Below are 20,334 nucleotides of genomic sequence, written 5' to 3' on the forward strand. Positions count from 1 at the left end.
TCCCGTCTATCTGATTGGAATCTTGGAACCACTGCTATGAAATGTATTTCAGCTGGGACAGTTTATGCCCTCTTGCAATCGGATGCATGGATTGTCGGACATGGTAATCAGCTATGGTCTCTCTCCAAATCTTCAATGTGGTGGAAACGTACATTGTTTCGCATTTGGAAAAGTCATCTGCCTCTCAAAGAACGCCGTTCTTGTGGCGCTGTTTGGTTGGTGCTCTTTCTGTTGGTAGCTTGTTACATGCACGTCATATTGCGCCTTCACGTTGTGTCCGATGTAAAGCTACTGAGGAGACTGTCCCACATTTACTGTGGGGTTGCGTATGCTCCAGATCGTTCATTCGCCGGGTCTCGATTGCTCTTTGGCTTCGTTTCCCTTCGGCCATTTTTCACAGACAGTTTTGGCTTTTTGGGGTGTTACAAGCATCACAGTCTCAGTTTGCTGTATTTTTCAGCTGGGTCCGATTCTGGGTCTTTTGGACCATATGGCATGTTCGGAACAACCTCATGTTCCAAGCCAATGACATTGATCCCTTCCATTACTTCAAGTTCTCGCTTGGTCACGCGCTTCATTTTGCTTATGATGCTCGGGACATCACTCTTGATGCCTATAGGATTTACTTTGATTGCTTCTAGGTAGTGAAGCCTATGGTTACTCTTCTTTTTCTGGGTTTTCCTCACTTAGAGGTTTCCCACTTGTAAATAAATCAAGGATTTACAAAAAAAAAAAAGTATATGTATATGTATGTGTACACACACACACACACACACACACATATATATATATATATATGAATGTGCATGGATCATACATACATATATACATCTTACATGTTAGACAGTTTACCTTGAAATAGTAGGAGTCACCATAGTTCAGCTCGCGCACACGATTCGCCAAGGCTGTAAAAGGATCCCTTTCTTGTGCCAATATAGCCTCCTTTGTCATTTGCATAACCAACTTGACTTCTTCATTACCTGGTATGACAGTGGTGACAAAAAGCTGGTATACAAGCTGCAGACCAAATACAAGCATACACAACCTTAAGCTCATTTCAAAAGAAAATATGCTACAGCACCAAACACTGACTCCTTCGACAACATCCTACGCCAAATTAATGCCAGCATGCACATTTGGGCAGAACGTAATTTTCTTATTCACAATAGAATAGATGTGACTTTACGAACATGACACTGCAACCAACCTGAAGAGCTGTCTCAAGATCAGAAGGAGAGCAGTCTCCCGAAAATGTGCGCATATAGGCTCCCACTTTCATCCCAACCTCTGCCCTCTTTCCTGCCAGCATATCCAAAAGCATTGATGGTTTATGCCCAAAGACACCTATCTCACCAGCAATTGTAGAGCCCATTGAACAAGAGAGGAAGTCGCTCTTTGAAATTTCTGACAGACCCCCATATGAAAAGCCACTAAAAAGGACCTGCAAAAGGCAACAGTTCAAGAGTATTGGTCCAGCTCTAAAGAACATCAATTGCTGTTAGAATTGTATCCCTTCAGCTTTAAGGCCATGGTTTAAACAACATAATCATAAGCATAAGCATAAATACCCACCTGATCATCAAGAAAATCTGTACATTTGTAGCATACTCGCATTCCATTGCTGAGGATTAACTCTGTAGACCCAAAATCTGGAAAATCTGATCGTGATACAACGCACCTGCATGAGAGAGAGCAATCCGAGGCTTTAAATTGTTTTTTTCTTTTTCAAAAAGGCAGCAAAAACGTGAGCATGGTCTGAACACTCTCTCAAGAGATATTGACAGGGCTTCAGACCATTATGGATAACTTAGTTGACACGGAATTCTACATAAATAGACACAGATTTCACATATGTAGACATCAGCAATATTTTGTCTTTTTTGTCTGTTTACCAGTTTTTTGCAACACACAATCTTTGTAATCCCTTATGTCTCATAGACCTTATGGTCTTTTGAAGACGTCTAATATAACCTTCTTTCTTTCTCTTGAACTATTTGGAGGCTAGCGCATCTCTCCCTGCTGCTCATCTACAAGTTGATTATCATTCAGGCCTCTTGCTGTACCTGCAGTACTTGCTGGAAACCCTACTGTACAGCCTACTGTACCTGCTGGAAACCCTACTGTACCGGCTGTACTTGCTGGAAACCCTACTATACCGACTGTACTTGTTGGAAGCCCTACTGTACTTGCTGTACTTACCTTAGTTCTTGCTGCACCTGTCACCACTTTCACCAGTCTTGACCAATGTTTCACACACTATGCAAAGCCAAGGTGTGAACATGGATTTTCCACAAAAGAAAGCTGTAGCATTTATTGGCAAAGTTTGGCCTGAAAGATGGCTATAGAGCATGAGTAGCATGGGATTTTCATCACTAGAGTGACTTATAAGGTTTATAAGTCACAGTGTTCACACATTATTAAAATCTGGCTGGACATATTATTATTTTGGGCATGGCATGAACAAGTGGACAAAAGGAGGCACCTACATGAAAAATGGGCATCAAGCCAAGAAAAGCATAAAGTTGATATTTCGGGCCAGCCCACCTATTTTTGGCTTAAAGGAAAAGCATGGGGCTCATATTAGGCCAGTTGACTCTATTAAAGAGGCAAAGGGAGGGCTGTTTTCAGCATGCGTTAGCACCAATCTGGCCGACAATAGCTGCTCTCTCTCTCTCCTGCTCCTTTCTGCACTGGCCGTTCAGCAGTCGCCTTCTTCTCCTGCGCTACGCTGGTCCTACAGGTGGGCTGCTGCTGATCCGTGGTTCTCTCTCTCACTTCAGTGCTGGCCACAGAGGTACTGACCGACGGTAGCTGCATTTTCTCTCTTATGCGCTAAAGAGCACAGATGGCAGCAGTTGGTATTTCTTCTTCATGAGCCGCCTTCTGGCCACACTTCTCGGGCTGTTTTAGAGAAATATGAGACAGTTTGGAGAGCTCTTCTAGGACTGATTTGAGGCTCCATTTTGGGGATGTTTTGGCGCGGATTTTGGGGCTGTTTTGGCTCTGTTTGGGCAAAAGATTTGCTAATGCTTTGTGGAAAATCCAATGTTGTATGCACCTGCACCTTGGTTTGTTGTAAAAAGCTTCTATATGAATAAAGAAGAGCCAGTCGTTCTAGCCCAGTGCAGTGTTTTTATATTGTTTATGGTTCTTCCACTGTGTTTTCATGCTCTGTCTAGTATATTTGAAGTGTTGGTCTATCGTTCCGGGTCCCCAATTCCGGTGATAGTGGTATCAGAGCATGTGCTTTCTCGGGAGCAGAAGCTTCCTATAAGCAATGAGAAAGAGAAAAGATCAAAAGTGGGGACCACACTCACCAACAATTTTGCTATTGAGCTTATGGAAGTAGTCTGCGCCAACTATGGATCTTATCTTGGATTCACTCGTGGAAGAGTGGTAGCCTTGGTGACTGATTTTGTGAACTCTTAGAAGGGAGATAACATTGGTGAGTGATCTTGTGAGCTCTTGGAAGGGTGGTATCCCTGGTGAGTGTCGCATGAACTCATGGAAGGGTGGTAACCATGGTGAGTATTATCAGCACTCATGGAAGGGTAGTTGCCTTGCTAGTGAAGTCTTGTGGAAGGGGAAACTCTAGCAAGCATTTATGGTTTCATGGAAGGGTCGGTGCCCTAGTGAACCATATGCAAGGTGGAAAGGTACGTAAGGTACGGTGCGAATCAGGTACGTAACGTACGCATTCAGGTACACGTTGAGATTTTGAGGTACGTTAAATATGTAAGGTACATGAAAACAAAAATATACTATATGATGTATATTTATACAGAAAAATGAATGAAAAACTGCAAACTTTAAATTTGAAAAACAATTCATTTCTGAACAACACCACAATTACCAAAATGAGACCTATCAGTAAACAAAAGCATAAATAGGTTTCACGAAATGGAATCACTCAAATGTTCAGTACCCATGACTCAAATGCCATGGGTTACATACTATAAGCAATCAATCAAAATTTAAAAGTTAAAAGATAGTTTACTATCTAGAGAAGCCAAAAAACAATAGTTCTAGTCACTAGTGTCGCTATCACTACACATTGCAAAGCGCTCAATGATCACTTCATCACCATCAAATGATGAAGAAGATGAAGATTAAATATCTCCATGTGTCAACATGTTTCCTTCGCTATCATACTCTGGCTCTCCAATGGCGGTGACCGCAACGGTTGGCACCACATCATCATCATCTCTCATTGCTAAGTTGTTAGTGCCAATAGTATGTGTGTATCGTGTGATAAAATACACACATAAGTTAAACAAGAAAGTGCATGTATCCTCACCTACTTGGGTGTCCCCAAAGGCCAGTTGGGGAGGGGGGGGAAGAACAATCTTCCACGTATGGATCCATACCGTACGGTACAATACCATACCGTACACTAAAACGTACCATATCATAAGGTATGTACGTACGGATGCAACCTTGACCATATCGACATGTGAAGCATGTTTGGCTTTGGCATGCGTATGGACCATAGGAGTGTTGCTCTTATGCAGTCCAATGGCATGACAACATGTTTTGTGGCTATGTATTCTTCTTATTTTCTCTTGCAGGTACTCAAAGCTACTTATGGAATTATGGATATTTGAGACACAGTAAATGTAACATGCAACCGAATTATACGTTGTGTGGATTTTTATATGGTGCAGCTAGCCACCCACAACAGGTCTTTGTCTTTACTTGATGCTATTTTTGCCACTGTACATATGGGTGTTGTTGTGGCTGGAATAAGCGCCAGTTTTGTGGCCTTGTACATATGGTTTATGGTTTGCCTATGTACATACGTTTGTGGTTACCTATGTTCATAAGGGGGCTATATGATGTCCGAGAGCTGGGCATTTTAGAAAACCTACCTACCTTCAACGGCTCGTATCTTCCCCTACCGAACACCGTTTTATGCATATGAGAGTTCTACGGACATCTACTCGAGATGAGCCTCGCAAGGAAGGTGTCGGCTTGGGATGATTGCGATGTGGTTGTCATCTAGGAGGACTTTTGTTGGATGTTCCAAGGGGGTAATCATAAGTTTTTTCTGTCTGGGTGTGTGTATACATCTCAAGGTGTGTGAGGAGAAATATACTATAGAGGCAGTAGATACTCTCCCGTTTTCTTTCTCTCATCCTTTTTGGTGCCCCCACTGAGGATTGGAAGGCAGCTTCAACTAAGAGGTCTAAAGGGTGATAATCGCTTGTAGATCAACTCAAGGTCTATGGCTGGCGAGGCGTTTGAGGTTTTCAAGGGCGGAAAAGGCGAAGATGTGGACAAATTCATACGACATGTCGAGTTGACCGCTCTAAAGAGTAATAGAGATGATGATGGATTCAAATTACGTCTTGTGAGCTTGCTAATGGAGGGTGAGGCTCGAGTATGGTACGAAGATACGCTCACCGAGGTGCAAAAAGGTAATTGGGCTCAACTCCGCGAAGCATTAAGAGGAAGATTTGAAAAAGCTGATGCTCCCGAGGAACTATGGAAGGAATTGAGTAGATTGCAGCAAGGAGAAGACCGAGATATCAATGAACAGGTAAACAGGTTTGAAGCTTGCTGGAGGAGAATCTTAAGAGGCCTGGAAGAGAATCAAGTACCTCCTGGTTTCTTGAAGAAGGACAGGTTTGTGTGTCTTTTACATAAGAGCATTAAAGACAAGGTAGAGCTCAAGGATCCAGGAACGTATGAAGAGGCTGTGAGGATAGCCAAGGGGCAGTGGAGAAAGAAGATAAGGAAGCAGGAAATGCTAAGTAAAGAAAGGGATGTTCCTTTCCATTATGGCGGATCTCTTGTGCCCTTTGGAGAATTAGTAAAGCCTCTACCTATGGATGTGCATCGTGAAAGAGAGCTTCATGTGGAAGCTCCAAAAGTAGCTGATCCTACTCAAGGTCAAGAGACCCTTCAACAGGAAATACAGAGGTTAACAGACCAAATTGGAAGCCTTAATATTGCTATGCAAGCAATTCAACAACAGCAAGTGAGGCGTCCTCAAGGAGAGCGAGCCCCAAGACCTCGCAATGAAAATGTCCAATGTTACAATTGTGGAGAGAGGGGTCATTATTCTCCCCAATGTCCCTTACCAAGAAGAGAGCCAGGTGGTATATATCCCATAGCCCCAAGGCAAAGAAATAATGTGAGAGAGGGCAATGTCAATGTACAGGTACCTCAAGGGCAAGCACAGCAGCAGCAGCAGGGCCAGGCACCACCACAGTTTGCTGTTGGGATATTGGAAGCTGTTGAAGAAGGTGATGAGGAGGATGAGGCCGATGTGTTGGCATACAAAAGGAAAAGAGCACAAAAGTCAGAAACTGAAGAGGCCCGTAGGGAAGAAAAGTCAAGAATGAAAACTAGAAAAGACATGGATAAAGGGAAAGCACCGATGGAAATAGGAGAGTCGAGTAAACAAGGTGAAGCTAAAGCAAAGAGGAGAAGAAGGAAGGTCACCATGGACGACTTCCAGCTAGGAGAAGGGCAACCTGCTTATAGCCTTTTAGAAGACCTAAAGAAGAAGAAAGCAGATATTACCTATGGCCAGCTTTTAAACTTGAGTCCAAGTGTGAGAAGACATTGGCACAAACTTGCTAGCCTGAAGCGAGTCAAGGTGAAGAAGCCAGAAGCACATGTAGTGCAGCTTCACAAAGTCACTGATGTGTTACCTGTTATAGATGCTTGGGTGCATGGAAGAAGAGTAGGCAAGGCCTATATGGATGGTGGAGCACAGGTGTGTGTGATGACTGAGGAGACTATGCATTTGTTGGGGCTAGAACTCACTGGCAGGTCTCTTTTCACTGTGAGGATGGCAAATAGTAGTCGGGTTAAATGTCTGGGTGTTATACATGATTTGGAGTTAAATGTGTTGGGGCAGCGAGCCACTATGGATATTCATATTATGCCTGCGAAGCTTGGAGCATATCCTATCATTTTGGGGAGGCCTTGGTTGATTGCCATGAGATCTCGACAGGATTGGTACAGAGGATGTATCGATCTTTTTGTGGATAGGCCCAAGAATAAACGGATCAGGTATGATATGAGGAAAGGTAAGGTACTCGAGATTGATGAGAAGCCAGACATGGAACTTAAATTGCCATCTTCTTCACAGGATACCTATGATGATGATTCCAGTAGTTCTTCTTCCTATGATGATGATAACATTTACGATCAAAGTCTTCTTGACCTTGATGTGGATGTGTGTGCTATGCAAATATCTTTGGATGATGAAGAAAAAGCAGGTAAAAGTGAGACAGGTGACCCTTATATGGCTGATGATGTGCCAAATGTGCCTAAAGAAGAGTTAATGGCAATGTTGGCTAGTGATTTAACTAATCAGGAAAGAGATGCTTATGAAGCCTTGTTTAACAGGTATCCAAAATTGTTTGCCAAAGACTACACTCAGATGAGAGGGACAAACAGGGTCATTCATGAAATAAAACTCAAGGAAGGTGTCAAACCAGTGGTTCAAAAGATGAGGAGACTTAGCGTGATTCAAAAACAGATGTTGGAAACAGAAGTCAATAAGCTCTTAAAAGCAAGTTTTATATATCGGGTTGATGATGCGGAATGGATATCGCCAGTGGTTATTGTGCCCAAAAAGGGTAATAAATGGAGGGTGTGCGTTGATTATAAACCTTTGAATGCTGCCACTAAGAGACACCATTACCCTCTTCCATTCCAGGATGAGATTCTAGATAAGGTTGCAGGTGATGAAAGATTTTCAGTTTGTGACGGTTTCAGTGGTTATTACCAAATTATGATAGCTGAACAGGATCAAAAGAAGACTGCCTTCATTACCCCATGGGGTATATATTGCTTCAGGGTCATGCCCTTTGGCTTAGTGAATGCTTATGCAAGCTTTGAAGGCTGGATGGATACAACCTTGGGACCTTATCTAGGAAGCTTTGTAAAGGTTTTCATGGACGACTTCTGTGTGCATAGTGACAGGTTGTTACATGTAGAAAAGCTTGACAAGGTTTTTAAAAAGATTGATGAAGATGGGGGTCAACTAAATCTGGCAAAATGTAAGATTGCAAGGGCTAGAGTGGCCCTCTTGGGGCATGAAATCAGTGAAAATGGAATTTCTCCAGATCCAGCTAAAGTTGAATGCCTTCTCATGATGGAGAGTCCCAACAACACCAAGGAACTTATGAGTTTTGTGCAAAAGCTCAGGTACTTATCAAGGTCTTTTTGTATGCTGGCAGAGTATGTGCACCCTTTACAAAAGGCAATGCAAAGAGACCCTTTGGTGTGGACAGAAAAAGAACAGGAAGCCTTTGAAAATGTAAAGGAAAAACTCTCTATTTTGCCCACAATGATGCCTCCATGCTGGGATGAAACCTTCTATTTGAGTTTGAGTGTTGGAAAGCATGCTATTGGGGCAGTATTGATGCAAAAGGGCAAGAAGCAATCTTATATGAGACCGGTTTACTATGTAAGTAAGACAATGTCAACTGTTGGGCAGACTTGGCATGAAGTAGAACAGTTAGTATGGACCTTGGTCTATGCAACAAAGAGACTGAAGTCCTACCTTATTAGTAAACCTTTTGTGGTCTTAACATCATGTTCTTTATTGCCTCATGCTCTAAAATATCCAGGTGATAGCCCCAAGCTTCAAAAGTGGATACTTGAGTTGCAGCAGTTTGACATTAATTTTGTTAAGGAAGAGAATGTGCGTGCCAACATGGCTGACATGCTTACTTTTAAAGAAATCAATGTCAAAAATAGCACAAAGAAAGAGTTGGAAAGGAAGATTGTGCCTACTTATGCTATGCATGAGGAATTACAGGATGTGGAAGGCACTTTGTACTTTGATGGGGCTTTTAAGAGAAGCATTGGTAAAGCAGCAATTGGTTTTGTTTTTGTGAACAAAGAAGGTGTGGAAACTTGGTTTGGCAGCCAAGAAGTGAATGTAAAGTCTAATAATGAGGCGGAATATGCTAGTTTATATTTGGGCTTGGAAGAATGTGTGAGAAGACAGGTTAAGAAGCTATTGATTAAAGGTGATGCAATGTCGATCATAAGGCAGGTGCAGGGTACATGGAAGGTAAACAAAGAAGGTATGAAAGGTTGGTTCTTCAAGGTGCGGAAGCTATTGAAGTCGTTTATAACCTTTCAGATTTGGCATGTACCTAGAGACAAAAATGTGAGAGCCCATGAACTAGCAGAGGGTGTTTTTATGAGGGATTTGCATGCTTTGCAAGTGCTAGAGCCGAAGTATCTTGGGAGGGAATCCCTTCATGAGGAGGAACATGTATTGCAAACTGGCTTTGCAAGAAGGGAGTTGAATTCCAAGCAAAGGCATGCAATCACTAAGAGGGCTTTGCGGTATGTGTTGATTGGTGAGCATTTGTTTCACAAAGGGGTGGATGGCGTTATTCGGAGAGTTCTTCATTTTGATGAGATTTGCTACTTGTTTGAAAGCATGTCATGAAGAAGGATGTGGTGGACATTTTGGGGTCGAAATTACGAGAAGAAAAGTTTTAAATGCGCAGCTTATGTGGCCCAGCATGAATAGAGATATTGTGCATTGGTGTAGAAGCTGCCATGAGTGTCAATTGTTTCAGAAAAAAACATTGATGCCAGAACCAATGAGGCACATAGTGAGTTATGGACCCTTTGAAAAGTGGGGTTTAGATGTGATAGGACCCCTACCAGGTACAAGGAATGGGAAACATTACATATTTAGTGCGGTTGATTATATGACCAGGTGGCCAGAAGCAAAAGCTAGTCGGGGTGCTTCTTCAAAGGATATTGGGGATTTTGTATTTAATCACTTATGTTGCAGGTTTGGAGTGCCTCTAGAGCTTGTAAGTGATCAGGGCAGGGAGTTCAGAAATGATCTCATGAAAGATCTGGTCAAAAAATTGGAGATCAAACACAGGTTCTCTACTCCCTACCACCCCCAATGTAATGGCCTAGTGGAAGCTTTTAATGGGGTGTTGCAGAAAATGTTATTCAAGCTTGTGGAAGAGCGTCCCAAAGACTGGGATACGTATTTGGACAGGGCATTATGGTGGGCATGCAGGGTGACCCAAAAATCTGCTACAGGTTATACTCCTTTCCATTTAGTATATGGTGAAGAGTGTGTGCTCCCAGTCAATGTAATGCTACCATCTTTGGAATTTGTTTTGAAGCATGGTATGGCTGAGGATGAACGTGTCAAGGAAAGATTCATTTCTATGCACACCTTGTTATTGGATAGAGAAAGTGCTATTGGCTTCTATGAGCGGTTGGGTCAAAGAAGAGCTGACATGTTTAATGAAAAGATTAAGGAGAAAGGGCTGTAGAAAGGTATGTTGGTTATGAGGTATAACAGTGCTTTGAATTCAACTTTTCAAACCAAGTTCAAAGTGAGATGGGAGGGTCCGTATGTTATTCAAGAGGTGTTTGACAATGGCAGTTATCAGTTGATGGATCTTGATGGAAAGTTACATAAGGCTCGAGTCAATGGTATTAGACTCAAGCCTTATGTCACGAGGATCATGTGATACTACAGTGCATGCATGGAACACTTGAAAGTGTTCCATGCTAGTTGGGGGGGCAAATATGTGTGGATTTTTATATGGTGCAGCTAGCCACCCCCAACAGGTCTTTGTCTTTACTTGATGCTATTTTTGCCACTGTACATATGGGTGTTGTTGTGGCTGGAATAAGTGCCAGTTTTGTGGCCTTGTACATATGGTTTATGGTTTGCCTATGTACATACGTTTGTGGTTACCTATGTTCATAAGGGGGCTATATGATGTCCGAGAGCTGGGCATTTTAGAAAACCTACCTACCTTCAACGGCTCGTATCTTCCCCTACCAAACACCGTTTTATGCATATGAGAGTTCTACGGACATCTACTCAAGATGAGCCTCGCAAGGAAGGTGTCGGCTTGGGATGACTGCGATGTGGTTGTCATCTAGGAGGACTTTTGTTGGATGTTCCAAGGGGATAATCATAAGTTTTTTCTGTCTGGGTGTGTGTATACATCTCAAGGTGTGTGAGGAGAAATATACTATAGAGGCAGTAGATACTCTCCCGTTTTCTTTCTCTCAACGTAATGAAAAATCCTATCACACAAAGTCTCACACAGCCTTCTTTATCCTGAGTTTCACAAGTCTTTGACAGTCTACTTTATCACTTCAAACTTTAAGAGATGAGAGAGAGAGAGAGAGAGAGAGAGAGAGAGATCTGTACACCTTATTGGGTCCCAAATTACCCACTGAAGAGCACCCTTCTATTACTAGGAGTATTTGCTTTACTATCTTTGAAGAGAATGAATGAAGGACTGACTTGGGATTGTAGATAAGCAAAACGCAAGACCTTTGAAAGACCAAGAGTTGGGCTGAACTATACACGCCTGTAGAAGCACTAATGATGACCGATCTCAATGCCTATGCACTCTTCCAATGGAATGTAAGAAGGCTGCAAATATGACGTTGAGAGAAGGGGCTGACTGGGACTGTTCTAGGATGTGTTATGCACTATGAATGAATGAATATGATGTGTTTTACCTTCACCGAAGTGGCTGTAGCAAAACAATGAGTGAAGGACTACTGAATCCTGTTTGTGTGCTGAAAATGCAAGGTACAGAAGCACCTTCCTTTGGAAGAATGCTGAGGATGAAGCATTTTGCTGAAGTATGCTTGTGTGATTAAGCATTAATGCTCCCAGGGGCTGAGGGACTCAATCGCTTGCTTGAATGATGATGAATGATATGATGGAATGCTAGCTATGCTATTTATATGCACTTGGCTGCTGGTCGACAGGCTGTGAAGCTGGCCAACTGCTACATAATATGCTACACGACTAGAATAAAAGGATAATGCTGAAATAAATGGTAAAAATGCCAGAACAAATGTTGTAAAATATGGTAAAAATGCTAGATGATATTCCAAGGCTCTCTGGTGTTGTCTATGTGGTCTATGTGCATATGGGAGGAATGATATGCAAAATGAAACCATGATTTGATGCAAACCCTAAGGCTTCTACTGACTCTATATGCATGACTAATTCTCTCCAAGTGGGTTAAGGGACTTGACTAACTAACTGACTCTCTAAGGCTGAGGAATGACCCACATAGCTCGTGCCTGACATATCCTTGACTGAGGATTACGATGGGGTCACAGCGTATGACAATTATCAAATCCTAAAGGGTTCTACAATTGTACAGTGTTGCACTAGCCAGCTTGTCACCATGCACTACAGTGCAAAGTGGATGTGACATTCCCTCTTGCTTAGCTTGGCAGTAGGTTTATGGCTTCCAAGTAGTCCACCAATAACTGGGGATACTCTTGAGAGAACTCTTCGTCTAGCCAAACTGCTTCGTGGGTACCTCGATCTCAAAACTTCATATAGAACTGACCGAGTCTTCAACCGGAACCATGCTTCCAACGATGAAGAAGGATCTGCTCAAGCTCAATGACTTCTGATTCATCTACCACGTCTGGGTGCTATTCATCTGAAACATCAAACACTTCTCGTCCAACATATGGTTTTAGCCAAGAAACATGGAAAACATCATGCATCACGAGCTGTTAGGCAACTTCAATTTCATAGAGACATCACTTAACTTTTTAACTATAGGAAAGGGTCTAAAACTATGGAAAGAAAGCTTGGAACAGCGTTTGCCCACTTGTTTCAATCTCTGTTTCATGATGTGCAAATAGACCCAATCCCCTTCCTTGAAGTGGAAATCTCGTCTAGACTTATTTGCATGTCTGCTATAAGCTTCCTGAACTTTGTTCAAGCGGTCTTTAACTGACTCAATGATTTCAGAAAATGCTTCCGTCATTTTATTAGCCTCAAGAGATGGAGACACCATTCTCGTCAAAAGAGAAGAGAAACGGCGACTAAAGACTGCGTCATACGGAGTACGTCCGACACTGAATGAATGAGTATCGTTCAAGATGACTTGGACCAATGGAAGATAATGTTCCCATTTGGACTGTTGGTCGTGACAATATAACCTCATACCATCAAAGGCCAATCGGTTCTAGATTTCTGTCTGGCCGTCTGTCTATGGATGGAATGCACTAGACAACTGTAACTTGGTCCCAAAGTTCTCGAATAATGCCCTCCAAAAATGCGAGGTGAACTTGGAATCCAACTTTCTACTATAGTAGGCCATAGGTCTATTGTCCTGCTGAAGAACTCCACCTATGGCTACATTGCTGGCATCGATAATGACCTCGAAAGGTTCATCCCAAGATGCTAACTTCAGAACAAGCGCTTTTGAGGTTGCTTTTTGGAGTGCACGGAATGTGCATCGAGCACCTTGCCTGTCATCACTGTGACTTTTTGTCTATGAGTTTTCACCCCCTTGAGCAAGTGGGTGAGAGGTGCTGCAAGGTTGGAAAATTGGTGAACAAGCGTAATGTAGACTTGGCCGAAAGAACGGATCTCTTAGGCAGTCTGAGGGATGTCCCAATCCAAGATCTCTTGAAGCTTTGAGGGGTCCAATCGAATCCCAACCGAACCAATGATATAGCCCAAGTATTGAACCTATGAAACGCCGAAGATAGACTTTTTGGTGTTTATGAAGGGCCCATTATCTTGCAAAAGTTGCAATACTTTCTCCACATCTTTCTCATGCTGCTCCGCAGTGGCTGAGAATATAAGTATGTCATCATTGATCAAGAAATATAAAAATACACTTACCAATGAGGACTGCGAAAATTCTGGACATTATTTTATTGAAGGTTGCGGGTGCATTGGTAAGCCCAAAGGGCATGACTACGAACTCGTAGTGAAAGCTATTTTTGGAATGTCAGCTTCAAAAATGCGGACCTGATGGTAACCACTCTTGAGATCGATCTTAGTGAAAAATTTTGCACCATCTAAACACTCCAAAGTGTACTCAATCCTTAGCATAGGAAACTTATTCTTAATGGTGAGTTTGTTTAATGCCCTATAGTCTACAAAGGCGTGCAGACTTGTCCTTCTATTGGACAAATAGGATGGGTGCAGCAAATGGTGAGGAAGATGGCCGAACGCATCCGGCTCGGAGGAGCTCAGATAATTGCTTTTCTAACTCGCCCTCTAAAGTCTTGGAAAGATGATAGGGGAACCTACTAGGAGGTTCTGATCCAAGGACCAAATCGATATAATGGTCCTCATCAGGACGGGATGGGGGGAGACTGGGCGGGGGCTCGTCCCTAAGCATAATGTCCTGGTGTCGAGACAGGAGGTCTGCCAACTGTGGGACTGGAGATAAAGATGAGATAGCCACTATCGATGAGGTAGAAGCTGTCTAAGCACGAACATAAATAAATGAATGCTCCTTCCGCTCCCTTGCAGACAGCTCGTTGGGCCTGGAGATGAGAAATCAACGGGATGCCAAGAATGCTTCTATCCCCACAAATCATGACGGGCTCAGGAAAACCTTTACAGATAGTAAAAGTGTCCCCCAATCCAGAATAGGCTCATACTCACAAAACCACTGGATTCCTAAGATCATGTCACACCCCAAAAGAGGCCAGACAATGAAATCTCATTGGAATGAGGCCTTTTAAACTACAAAGGCAAACTATTGTGCCTTTTGAGATATAAGGGTGCAGAGACTAGGTGTGAACCCGTCCACATCCAGATGATAGGGCACTAATGTACAGCTCCTTTTGGTAGCCAACTGGGGAGAGATGGTGTCCTCAGAACTGCCCATGTCAAATAGAACTACAAACTGGCGGCCCTTGGCAGAGCCATAAGCTCGGATGAGGCTTTTCTGTGAGCATCACTCTCACCCTCCTCCTTAGCATCAAATACCACGGATGGCATAGGACACATAGAGGTAAAAGCTGAACTACGTTGGTGGTAGTAGGCGGGGCTGGAGGAGGAGGAGATGCTGTGGCAACTGTGGAAGAAGGTGGTTTGGAGGCTTGCTCCGTTTGCTATTTCTGGCAATCCTTCTTACCATGCCCAATGGTATGACAGAAAAAACATCCGTTCTCTGACTGGTACTTTCTTTGCTCCGATGCCTGCTTTAGCCTTTTCCTCAGGGGTTTTCTTAGGTTTGGATTCCTTATCCTTCTTACCCCCTAAACTACAGCTAGAACTGTCATCCTTCTTGGCGTCTTTAGAAGACGCATTACCTTTCCCTGGCTGCGAAGCAGATTGCTGCTGCTCGGGTTTGATACTAGACTGCGTTTGCTTAGGCTTACCTCTGTTCATTTCTTCATTTTGAAAAAAAGTCAAAGCCCGGTCATATGTGATGGGTTCAAAATTACGAACTGTGAACCAGATGTGAGGATCTAATCCACGAATGAATTGATCCATCTTGCCCTGCTCAGATAACCCTAACTGTTGTGTTAAAGTTATAACCTTACTGGAAAACTGAAGCACAGGTGACCCGTTCTGTCTGAGTCCACAGAACTCATCTACCAAGTTGGTCAAATACTAGGGAGGGAGAAATCTGGTAGGTCATGGACAGAGGTATCGCAACGAAAAGTTGTGACACCTGTGATGTGGACTGTATGGATACTAGACCAATGTTACCACCAAGTGACTGCCTCACCCATGAGGTGGGTAGCTGCTACATGGACTTTGTCTTGAGGATATGTTAGCTTTGCCAACGAAAAATAAGCATTAAATTGATGAATAAATTGATTGACAGCTAAATGATCACACTTACCATCATACTTACTAAAATTCGGTGTAATTCGGATGACGGTTGTTGATGTCGCGGGATGCTGGCTGGTGGCACCTATGGGTGGGGAAACTCAAGAGAGGTACTTTCATCCTCTGTTTGGGTCTCAGTGTTTTCAAGAGTACCCAATGCGTACACTGGCATGGTTGGCCCTCTGACAATTCTTAATGAAGGCTGTTTGGAAACTTGCGAATCCTCACAGTCCTGTTTTATGTAGTTCGTTATGTCCTTGTATAACTCAGGTTGAGCCATTAAAGGTGCAAGTGTTGATGTGATGCTATCTTTATGAGAGAAGAGCATTCCTCCGAATGAGGTTTTGAGAGATTGTTTTAATCTTGTAAGGGAATTATCGAATTCCTCGCGTGCTTTCTCAAGCCTATAATTCATACAATCTCTCTCAAATGACTCTTCTGTAGAGAGCATGTCTTCCTCTTAAAAGGGAAAGCGGTACTCTTATAGGCTTTGAATCTTGGTTACTCTTTTAGGATTGGCATTATGAGGCTCAATCACAACAGATGACCCTATAAGACATTCAACCAAGCTAAGCATGCTCTCGTGAGCTTGCTTTTTGCATTCCGCATACGTCATGTGATCATTTTATTATCCATTTGGGGTGGTTCGGTGGGTTCTAGTCTGTCGATTGGTCTATGTGGTGCACTGAGCGAAGAGTAAGAACTTGTTTCATCCTCACTTAGTGATGTACTAGAACTTGTTTCATTTTCTGACTTTCTTTGCTTTGTCAGTTTTTCATTATTTTTAAAGATCTTGTTTTATCCTGTTTTGACCTAGAGAGAGAAAATATCTAGAGAGAGGTAATCCAAAATTGAGATATCTTTGGATATAAAAATTCTCCTAGTGTCTAAAATGGTTTCCCTTGAAACAGAAGTATAAAATGAACTTTCCAATGTGCATTAGGAATCAATTAAAAATGATATATAAGAGACCTTAGCCTAAGGGTCTAGATTTTTAGAAATTTCTGGATTATGGTCCAATTAAGGTTCTTACGGGCCAATAGGATTAATCCAAGTGTTGGGATGAGATAAATCCAAAGAATAAAAGAAAATACCCAAAAATGAGTAAATACTCACATAAGATGAAGAGTTGACTAAATACAAGGTTTATTAGTTAAAAACTATGAGATATTACTAAAAAAATGAGATATTTTGGAATAATGATGGATTTTTGATACCTTGGTAAGGAGAGGGAGACTCTTGAGATAGGCATCTAATTCACACATGTGGATGAGTTTTTAATTCAAAAAAATTATGATATTTTTATCTATCCTCTCTCCTAGATCAAACCAAATCAAAAAGGGAGCCAAACTGGTTCAAATCTTGTCCAAATTGAGTCAAACTGAATCTGAAAAATTCTAGAACCCAGTTCTGATATTTCAGATGCAAGGCCTCCTTTTCCCATTGGTGTTCGAGTAACATGTACCCTCGATCGAGCTCTCGTTGGTGCTCCCGAGCGGCGAGTTCAGCCTGACGTCGGTCTTCTTCAAGCCTGCGTTGGGCTTCCTCATAGTCCTGTTGGGCTGCTTTTTCTGTCCCTCGTCTGGCTTCATCCTCTCATCTTTGTTGTTCCACCTGAAAGAAGCGGGTGACGAAGTCGAGGGTAACTACAGGAGTGGGTTTTGTTGTTGTTGCCTCCAAGAGTTGGAGGCGCTCCATAAGAAGCTGGTTCTGTGCTCTGAGTAGAGCTATGGTAGCTGTAGTAGGACGAAGAGCAAGGTCTCCTTCAGGGGAGACCTCTTCCTACTGATGTGTACTCTCCTCTGTAGACATGTTACTGAAGTCAGTGGTCGTGCCAGAGCCAAGTATGACCATCCAAGGATGCTCTCACACTAGGATGCGGTGTGTGTGGACAAGCTGAATCTAATACCAATGTAACATGCAGTGGAATTATACGTAATGAAGGATCCTGTCACACAAAGCCTCACACCGCCTTCTTTATCCTAAGTTTCGCGAGTCTTTAGCAATCCACTTTATCACTTCAAACTTAAGAGATGAGAGAGAGAGATAGATCTATACACCTTATTGGGTCCCAAATTACCCACTGAAGGGCCCCCTCCTATTGCTAGGAGTATTTGCTTTATTATCTTTGAAGAGAATGAATGAAGGATTGACTTGGGATTGTAGATAAGCCAAACGCAAGACCTTTGAAAGACCAAGAGTCGGGCTGAACTCTACACGGCTTTAGAAGCACCAATGATGACCGATCTCAATGCCTATGCACTCTTCCAATGGAATGTAGGAAGGCTGCAAATCTGAGGCTGAGAGAAGGGGCTCATTGGGACTGTTCTAGGCTGTTTTATGCACTATGAATGAATGAATATGATGCGTTTTACCTTCACCGAAGTGGCTGTAGCAAAACGATGATGTGAAGGACTGCTGAATTCTGTTTGTGTGCTGAAAACCCAAGGTACAGAAGCATCTTCCTTTCCTGAATGCTGAGGATGAAGCGTTTTGCTGAAGTATGCTTGTGTGATCAAGCGTTAATGCTCCCAGGGGCTGAGGGACAGAATCGCTTGCTTGAATGATGATGAATGATATGATGGAATGCTAGCTATACTATTTATATGCACTTGGCTGTTGGTCAGCTGGCTGTGAAGCTGGCCAACTGCTACATAATATGCTACACGACTAGAATAAATGGATAATGCTGAAATAAATGGTAAAAATGCCTAAATAAATGTTGTAAATTATGGTAAAAATACTAGATGATATTTCAAGGCTTCTGCAATGGTCTATGTGGTCTATGTGTATATGGGATGAATGATATGCAAAATGCAACCATGATCTAATGCAAACCCTAAGGCTTCTACTGACTCTATATGCATGAATGATTCCCTCCAAATGAGTTAAGGGACTTGATTGATTGACTGACTGACTCTTTAACGTTGAGGAATGACCCACGTAGCTCCTGCCTAACATATCCTCGACTGAGGATTACAATGGGGTCACGGCATACGCCAATTATCAAATCCTAAAGGGGTCTACTATTGTACAGTGTTGCCCTGATGATGAGCCATCTTGTCACCATGCACTACAGTGCAGAGTGCTTGGACAGTAAACTCAAGTGTCTGTGTCTAGTTATTATCAGGAGTTGTTGACTCCGTATATGGATAAAGTTTGTTTCTTGATACATGTTTGGCTTGGGCATGCATATGGATCATAGTAGTGTTGTTGTTATGCAGTCCAATGGCATGACATGTTTCGTGGCTAGGTATTCTGCTTATTTTCTTTTTCAGGTACTCAAAGCTACTTATGAAATTATGGATATTTGAGACAGTAAACTCGTGTGTCTATGTCTAGTTATTATCAAGAGTTGTTGACTCCGAATATGGATAAAATTTGTTTCTTGATACGGTTGGCTTTTCTGCCTATATCTGACTTCAGATCATGGATCTGGATTTATGGCTTTAATGAATGGATTATGGGATACTACTGATTGGCAGTGCATCTGCTATACTTGAAGGATATTTCAGTGGTATCAAGCTTATACAGTTGCGGAGAACTGCTTTATAAGACGGAGGGGATGTCACCATTTGGACCCTTCACCAAGCTTGACCAGTGTTTCAAACACTACGCCGAGCCAAGGTGTGAACGGGGATTTTTCATAGAAGAAAGCTGAAGCATTTACTGGCAAAGTTTGGCCTGAAAGATGGCTATAGAGCATGAGCAGCATGCGATTTTCATCACTAAAGTGACTTATAAGGTTTATAAGTCAGTGTGTTCACACATTATTAAAATCTGGCTGAAGACATATTATTATTTTGGGCATGGACAGGTGGACAAAAGGAGGCACCTACATGAAACTTGAGCATCAAGAAAGGAAAAGCATAAAGTTGATATTTTGGGCCAGCCCACTTATTTTTGGCTTAAAGGAAAAGCATGGGGCTCATATTAGGTTGGTCGACTCTATTAAAGAGGCAAAGGGAGGGCTCTTTTAAGCATGCACTAGCACCAATCTTACCGACTATAGCTGCTCTCTCTCTCTTGCTCCTTTCTGCACTGGCCGTACAAGAGTCGCCTTCTTCTCCTGTGCTGGTCATACAGGTGGGCTGCTGCTGATCCATGGTTCTCTAATTCGCTTCAGTGCTGGCTGCACACGTACTGACCGACAGTAGCTGCATTTTCTCTCTTATGCGCTAGAGAGCACATACGGCAGCTGTTGGTATTTCTTCTTCATGAGCAGCCTTCTGGCCACACTTCTGGGGCTGTTTTGGAGGAAAATGAGACAGTTTGGAGAGCTCGTCTGGGGCTGTTTTGGCACAGAGTTCGGGGCTCTTTTTGGCTCTATACCAGGCTGTTTTATGGACTGTTTATGAGCTGATTCATGGGACTATTTTGAGACAATTTTTCGGATGGCTTTTTGGTGCTATTTTTTTTATTTTGGCACTAGATAGATATCTGGGCAAGAGATTTGCTAATGCTTTGTCGAAAATCCAATGTTGTATGCACCTTGTTGTAAAAAGCTTCTATATGAATAAAGAAGTTCCTACGGGGGCCTGGCCGTTCTGGCTCAGTGCGGTGTTTTTATATTGTTTATGGTTCTTCCGCTGTGTTTTCATGCTCTGTCTGGTATATTTGAAGTGTTGGTCTATCGTTCCAGGTCCCAAACTTGTGACAGCACCAGCTGTTGTATACCTCTTGTACCAGCTGAATATCACATTACATCTATATTACTTGGTGTATTTGTTGTGAACTGG

General features: G+C 42.5%; 1 protein-coding gene across 3 annotated transcripts in view; it reads right to left on the minus strand.

Moving 5' to 3' along the window:
• The window catches only part of LOC147627138 (zinc protease PQQL-like), a 74,787-nt gene that overhangs the window by 40,550 nt on the left and 13,903 nt on the right, over window positions 1-20,334 (minus strand). For all 3 annotated transcript variants that reach the window (XM_086815750.1, XM_086815749.1, XM_086815751.1), the window contains exons 2-4: window positions 1,573-1,678; window positions 1,208-1,441; window positions 853-1,017 (exon numbers count right to left, since the gene is read on the minus strand). In XM_086815750.1, the coding sequence (XP_086671876.1) occupies window positions 853-1,017; window positions 1,208-1,441; window positions 1,573-1,614 (441 nt within the window). In that variant the 5' untranslated portion in view covers window positions 1,615-1,678. The remainder of the gene's footprint in view (window positions 1-852; window positions 1,018-1,207; window positions 1,442-1,572; window positions 1,679-20,334) is intronic.

The sequence above is a fragment of the Cibotium barometz genome, chromosome 21, assembly GCF_041138505.1.
Source record: "Cibotium barometz isolate CiBa-2024 chromosome 21, ASM4113850v1, whole genome shotgun sequence".
In the NCBI taxonomy this organism is placed as follows: Eukaryota; Viridiplantae; Streptophyta; class Polypodiopsida; order Cyatheales; family Cibotiaceae; genus Cibotium; species Cibotium barometz.